At 52.8% G+C, this 7,359-nt stretch overlaps 1 protein-coding gene across 1 annotated transcript; it reads left to right on the forward strand.

Moving 5' to 3' along the window:
• The first annotated feature begins 609 nt into the window (after positions 1–609).
• Positions 610–3,339, forward strand: SMIM12 (small integral membrane protein 12). Its single transcript, XM_006158063.3, has 2 exons — positions 610–949; positions 2,420–3,339. Exon 2 carries the CDS (start codon positions 2,425–2,427, stop codon positions 2,701–2,703), a length of 279 nt encoding a protein of 92 aa, XP_006158125.1. The 5' UTR covers positions 610–949; positions 2,420–2,424; the 3' UTR covers positions 2,704–3,339.
• Positions 3,340–7,359: the final 4,020 nt, after the last annotated feature.

Consider the following 7,359-nt stretch of genomic DNA (forward strand, 5'->3'; position numbering starts at 1 on the left):
GGAGAGCTATGCAATTCTTTTATAGTAGTAAATTGGGGAGTCAGAGGGGGGTCGCTTCCCAGTGAGGCTGCCTCAATTCTCTGGAGCAAATAGCAAGCAGCCTTGCTGACATGCTAACTGACCCAAGCTTTGTTCCAAGGTGGGGGGGGGGTGCACAACAGTAGCCTTGCCAACGTGTTGATCCGACTGGAAGCGGAGCTCAAAGGTCAGGGGGCTCAGACAGATCCTGGGGCCTCACCGGGTCGGACTCCTCCACACAACCTCTTTGTGATCTAGCAGATGGCATCTCTTGTTACAAAGGGCCTTCACAGTTATGCCCATCAGTAGTGTGGTATTTCTGAACAACAATTTTATCAACTATCGTGATCATCAAAAGTTACAGAAGCAGGGAACCAGCAGTTAGCATAATGGCTATGTCACTGGACTCCCACGCAGTTGACCGCAGTTCGCGTCCTGGACCTGGTGGCTTGGTACTCATGCCGGGCGCGTGTGTGTGCATGCCCAAGATTCCGAGAGAAGAATGGAGGAGAAGGGATTGCGGCGTGACCATCCCCCCTGGGGGGTGACTTCTCGCTTTCTATCTCTCTGTCTCTCTCTGTCTGGCGAGCGCACGCACCCTATAGCGAAAACCTCTCAAAAAAAAAAAAAGTTGCAGAAGCAAATCTCCTCTTTAAAATTCCCACTCTGTCGATCTTCATGACTTCTGTGGTTTCAATCTTGCCAAACTTTTCCAAGTCGTCTCTCAAATGGTATTCTTCTTTGTCTTCCCTGTGAGATGGGCACCAGCTTTACAGAATCCGCTCTAGGAACAGCTCTCTCTGGTTCCACTACAGCCCATCAGCTCTGTGTGCCGGACACACTGCTGCAGCCACCCCTTCAACACGAGAGGAAGTCACTAAACCAGAGCCCCGGGAACGTTGTGTTTGGGGGTCTCACTACCACACAGTCTGTGAGTGTGCCCTGTTTTTCACGATGTTCTCTTAAACTCTCATCTGTATGAACTTTCAGAGCCCAGACCACCAATAAACAGTTTTCTCAACTGCTCCGGTTCCTTGGGATCATGACCCTCTCCCCCGCGGTGGCAGTGATGGCTGGAGTTGGGCAAGGGGCGATCGGGCGGTGGTTTTACCTCCATTTTGAGATCGGACTTGCCTCTTCCAACTACTTATGCCTTATTTTAAGGCGTTGTTAGAAAAGCGTAAGTTCAGAATAGGATCAAACTATCAGTGACACCTGCGTATCTAAAATAAAGAATGAGGCTAGTCCCGTAGGCTCCTGATTAAGGGAACTGGATCCCACGTAGCCAAATGTGGCTGGAACCCTGGCTCCAGTGTCATGTGTGCATGTGTGCGTGCCCCAAGTCCCTACAGGATGGAGAGATGGGGAGACTGGATGGTGGTGTGACCACACCCCATCGGGAGGCTTCCCTCTCCCTTTCCCGCTGTCTTGCTCGGGCAAGCACATGTGTCCTCTGGCAACAGCAAACTAACAGCACAGAATGTGCAGGCCCAGCTGCTCCTCAACCACCCACCTGTTCAGCAGTCACTTGGTCACTTAGTCTTAGAACAAGCTTTCCAGCCCAGAGAGCCCCCTTCTCAGTTTCTGTCTCATTCCCACGGTCAACTGTGGTTCAAGTCCTGGACCTGGTGACTTGAAACTCACGCCAGGTGCATGTGCGTGCTTGCCCAAAATCCCGAGAGGAGAGTGGAGGAGAAGGGATTGTGTCGTGGCCATCTCCCTGGGGGGTGACTTCTCGCTTTCTGTCTCTCTGTGTCTGAGTGCACGCACCTTATAGCGACAATCTCTCTTAAAAAGAAAAAGAAGGAAAAAAAACATGCCCTGTGGCACCACGACATGCTATGAGACATCCCTTCTAAGCTCTTCGCTTATCAACCAGTTTGCTTCCTTAGGAACGGACTCAGTCCTTAAGTGAGGAGTGCCCTGACAGCCGGTCGGGGCTGTTCTGATGCACCCCCTTATACTTTACCTGACCACGGAACCAGGAGATTCACAGCAGGGTCACGTGTGGTGCGGACGGGTGGTTTTGCTCTTGAATTTCAGCAGAAAAAGGCTTTTCCTTTCTTAAGCTGTTGGCAGACCTGGCAGGAGGGCCTGGGGTCAAGCCCAGGCTCGATGCTCTGTTAGGTGAGGGTCAGAGGTGCCCTTACAGGGACACCGACACACGGATGCACAGTTACCCCAGAGGATGGTACACAGCAGATTCTTCTCCCAGAATTTCCTCGCTTGTTTCAGAGACCCAGCTTTTGCACAGAGCAGGGTCCCTGCTTGTGTCACTGCATGGGGTGGATGTTCAGAAAACTGGGCCAGGCTGCCCGGGAGTGGAGAGTGCGGGCGGGCTGGCTGTCTGGGGGAGAGGAGAGGCTGCCTTCTCCCTAATGCTGTGTGTGCTCCTCTGCAGATGTCATGTGGCCCGTGCTGTGGACCGTGGTGCGCACCTATGCTCCCTATGTCACGTTTCCCGTGGCCTTCGTGGTCGGGGCCGTGGGCTACCACCTGGAATGGTTCATCAGGGGAAAGGCCCCGCAGCCGGCCGAGGAGGAGAAGAGCATCTCGGAGCGCCGGGAGGAGCGCAAGCTGGATGAGCTGCTGGGCAAGGACCATACCCAGGTGGTGAGCCTCAAGGACAAGCTGGAATTTGCCCCCAAAGCTGTCCTCAACAGAAACCGCCCGGAGAAGAATTAACGGAGGACATGGGGCCCTGTGGCCCAGCCGTGAGCATGACAGGCCTGCCGCCATGTCGATTCAGCCCAGAACCCACATCGGCTCTGCTCTGGCCCCCCGCACCACGTCGCACACATACTGGCTGCTCCCGCACGGCCAGGCCTCCCTGGGCCAGTGATGAGGAGGGCACTGCGGTTCTGGTCCGAAGGCTGCCTGTGTCGTGTGGTGGCCACGTGGCTCAGGCTTCCAAGTGCTGTGCATGCGTTCACCGCCGGGAGGAGTGGCACGGAGCGAACCTTGGCTGTCAGTGTCTGTGGGGAGGCAGTCTGGCCTCAGGTGGGAGTGGCTGGGACTCGGCGCTGCCTTTAAGAGGGATCCTGGCCTGCCCAGTTCAGTGTGGTCTGGGAAGAACTCCGCAGTCCACGTGGCACCCTCACTAGATCGGCCTGTCCTTCGTGATCATTCCTGAAATCCTGTCCTGTCGGCTTAGGAATGGGGTTCCTCAGGGAGGAAGGTGTTCTGTTCTTGGAAGTGCAGGCTGTTCACTTGGGGCAGGGAGGAATGCGTGCCTGGTGATTTTGCTTGAAAATACTCACCATCTTTCACCCCATCACTGTATAGTGCAAACCTTCATTAAAGTGGCATCTGAGAACAGTATGATGGAATCCTGTCTTCCACATCGCATCGGGGTCTCCTTAAGAGCTAGGCAAGTGCAGGTATTTCAGGTAGGACGACATGGCTGTTTAAAGACCTGGAAGGGCTGTTTAATGAGCGTGGTTGCACTGAACCCTGAGGTGCAGATTCCCAAGAGCCTTTTCACCAAGGCAGTGAGTCTAGCGCCCTCCAAAGTCTCAGTGGGAATAGACCATCCACCACCATGTGGGCATGCGCCCTCACATGCAGGCTTTTCCTTGTGAAAGTAATAGATGCACCATAAAGATAATTTGGTAGAGATTTGGGTCGGCAGGTGGCGTGGTGGTTAAGGGTGCTGGATTCCCACATGGCTGACCGTGGTTCCAGTCCCAGACCTGGTGGCTTGTTTTCTTACTTTCTCTTTCTCTGTCCCTCTCTGGCCAAATTAAAATAAATAATAAATAAAATAATTCTTTTTTTTTTTTTAAATATAGTTTGGTAGAATTTCAAGGAAAGGTTACCTACACTCTGCTATTCTAATACAGCTTCTGTTAGCATTTCGTTGTCTTTCACTGATTCTTTGCATAGTTCTTAAAGATGTTTATCGTTACTGTACATCTTATGTATTTGTTATTGTTTATTTGTTTCGTATTTTTCCACATTATGATTGTTTTTCATTGTATCACAAGATCATCCTGACTTTTTTTGGGAGAGGTTTTTGCTGTAGGGCACATGCACTCGCCAGAAAAAGAGAGACAGAGAGACAGAAAGCGAGAAATCATCCCCCAGAGGAGATGACCACACCACAATCCCTTCTCCTCCATTCTCCTCTCGGGATCTTGGGCATACATACACACACGCCTGGCGTGAGTTTAAGCCACCGAGTCTGGGACTCGAACTGCGGTTGACTACATGGGAGTCCAGCGACATAGCCATTACACCAACTGCTGGTCCTCCCCTGTTTTTAATAGGTGTATAATTGCCCATCAAGTGGGAAGGAATATAGCATGAGTTTATTTTTAAGACTTTCCTATTTGCTGGGCATTTGAGTTGCTTACGGTGGCTCACTGGTTTAAATACTGCAGTGAATAGCTTTTGCTTGCTTTGTTAGAGGGCTCTGGCCAGAGACAGGGAGAAGGCCCTCTCCAAGAGAATGGTCCTGCTACAGTCCCTTCTCTGTCTGCCTCTTGTTGGGGTTTTGGCTCATACCCACAGGTACCTGGCGTGTTTTCAAGCTGCCACGGTCCAGTGGAGGGAGCATGTGGGATTCAGCTGCCTGACCACTAGGCCAGCCCGGTGACTGTTATGCGAGGCTTGTTCTGCATCCTGGAGTAACTTTACTCTTAGGGACTTTACTCCCGGATGAGCAGTGAGCAGTGCTAAGGTCTCCATGTGTAATTGGAAGTCTCCCTAAAGGGCTTTCTGGTTTGTACTTGGTGTCCCGAGGGTGTTTCAGGAGGGGCTCGAGGAGGGCAAGGGGCGGCCCAGGACCTGTTGCCTCAGGAAACTGACTCCGGCCTTTGAGGGAGAGCGCAGAGCCCTGGCCTCGGCCTCAGCAGGAGGGGGTCTGCCCCACTACTTGATTCAGACCCCCCATCCTGGAGGCCTGCAGCTGTGAGCAGGTGGAGGGGCCAGCTGGATTGGGTGCTGGGAAGACTGTGACCCTGGAGAAGCCAGAGGGCAAGTCGGATGGTGGCTGGCTCTTGGCTGAGGCCTGCTGGGGATGCTGCAGTGGGCTGACCTGATGGGGCGTGGGGACAGGCCTCTGCCCTCGCGATTGGGCTTCTGGCTGGACAAGGGTCTGGTTACCAGCGCTGGTGCGACGTCTCATCGAGAGGTCAGTGCTGCCGCCTTGTGGCGATCCTGTGCACTTCCAAGGCCCGATGGCTTCACCGCTCAACCAGGAGCAGTAGACCCTATGTCCCCAGGGGTCAGGTCAGTCAGATGGCTTAAGTGAGCCCTGGGACTGGGGACTGGAAAGCATCGGCCTGCTGACAGGGGGCAGTGGTGATTCAGCCTCTTCCAATTTACACTGCTTGCCCAGAGGTACCAGATTTTCCATTTTCCCCCTTTCCTAAAAGATGCTAGGTTTCAGGTTTGTGTGTGTAATGTTCTGGTCTTTAAATGCTTACAATTAATTTTTTATTTCTATTTAAAGAGTGTTTAAAGTTTTTTCATAGGGCACATGCAGTCACCGAAGAGAGGCAGAGAAAGAGAGAAGGAAAGTGAGAAATCACCTTCCCAGGGAGGTGGCCGCACCACAGTCCCTTCTCCGTTTTTCTCAGGGTTTTGGGGTATGCATGCACACACCCCCTGCAATTCATTTTTTAAAAACCCCTAAGCGTGTTAGAAACCGTGGGGTTGATCTGAGACAGGCACTGCCCATTTGTGGCCTCTCAAACTTCCCCCCGGTGACATCTGAGGGCTATGTATTTATTAATCGTCCTATCAAGCCTGGCAAATATTAGATCTCAGAACTGGTTTTCCCCTGGGACCAGCAGTTAGCGTAATGGCTATGTCACTGGACTCCCATGTAGCTGACTGCGGTTCGCGTCCTGGACCCAGTGGCTTAAAACTCATGCCCAGGCGTGTGTGCATGTGTGCCCAAGATCCCGAGAGGAGAACGGAGGAGAAGGGATTGTGGTGTGGCCATCCCCCCTGGGGGGTGATTTCTCGCTTTCTGTCTCTCTGTCTCTCTCTGTCTGGTGAGTGCACGCGCCCTATAGCGAAAACCTCTAAAAAAATAAATAAATAAAAGAACTGGTTTCCCCCCAAACACTTCCAGGCCTCCTGCATGTAACGCAGTTTACTGTCAACCTCTGCACAATATTTGAGAACAAGAAGCCCACAGAGACAATGCTGAAGCCATTTCCCACAGACTTTTTGGATATTCAGATATTTTGGAATAACCCAGTCTCCGCTGCTGGATCCCCTTCGAGAGCCTGGTTGAAGCCCTATCTTTGGAACTCCAAGTTGCTCCCTTCCTGGCTCTGCCCTTTTTGAACAATTTCTTTTTTTTGGGCACGTGCTTGGCTATTAATACCCTATGTTAGGTCTTTCCCACGGGCTGGCTCGGAGCTGCTGTGCCGTGGCTGGGAGGTGGGCGTGCTCTCTCGCCTCTGCTCCAGTGACATCGAGTAGCAGGGCTTAGGCCAAGGACAGGTTGTGGGATGACCAGGGCATGGTCTGGTTTTCTCCAGCCTGCTGATTCACCTTGGAGGCATGTGACCCTCTTTTGAGCAGCCCAGCAGTCACAGTTCACCGCGGCCATGAGCGAGTGGATGTGCCCCGGGCTTTTTGCTTGCCATTCCCCTCGGTCTCTTCCCGCCAGAGCAGGGTTATCCTGTCCTAGCTTGGCAGGAGTCCTGCTCTGCCTCAGCGGCTCCGTGTCTGGTGCTTTTCCACCGTCTCTAGGCCTTTCCTGTGCTGCTGCTGTGCTTGCAGGTCAGCTGGGCTGCTGCCAGGACAAGCCCGCGGGAGCCCGTGACTCGTCTTCCCAGGGCCAAGACCATGGCTGGTGGGACTGTTGGCCTCCCGGCTTCGGGTGGGCAGTCAGGCAGAGGAAATAAGGCTCCTGGTGGCCACCTTTCCTTTGCACAGTGGTGTGGGCTCTGAGTACCTGCAGTAGTGACTAAGGCACTGAACTCCCACCTGGCGGCCTGAAACTAATGCCGGGCGTGTGTGCGCATGCCCAAAGCCCTGATAGGAGAACGGAGGAGATGAGATTGCTGTGTGGCCATCGTCCTGGGGGGAGGGGTGATTTTTCATTTTCTGTCTCTCTGTTTCTTCGTTGAGCACATGTGCCCTATAGTAAAAATCTCAAAAATTTTTTTCAGGGTTGCTGGTGAGGATAAGGTTACGTGTGCAGAGTTCTTGGGGTAGTCAGTGTTGGCTGCTTTCATTTACTGCAGAAAGGCCCACATGTCCTGCAGCAGTTGAATGTATTCTTTTTTTTTTTTGGAGAGGTTTTTGCTATAGGGCGTGTGCGCTCGCCAGACAGACAGAGAGAGACAGAGAGACAGAAAGCGAGAAATCACTCCCTGG

This window comes from Tupaia chinensis, unplaced genomic scaffold (assembly GCF_000334495.1).
Source record: "Tupaia chinensis unplaced genomic scaffold, TupChi_1.0 Scaffold000573_1, whole genome shotgun sequence".
Lineage (NCBI taxonomy): Eukaryota > Metazoa > Chordata > Mammalia > Scandentia > Tupaiidae > Tupaia > Tupaia belangeri.

Coding starts and splice junctions, on each gene's coding strand:
- SMIM12 (XM_006158063.3), top strand. CDS start 2,425: ATGTGGCCCGTGCTGTGGACCGTGGTGCGCACCTATGCTCCCTATGTC.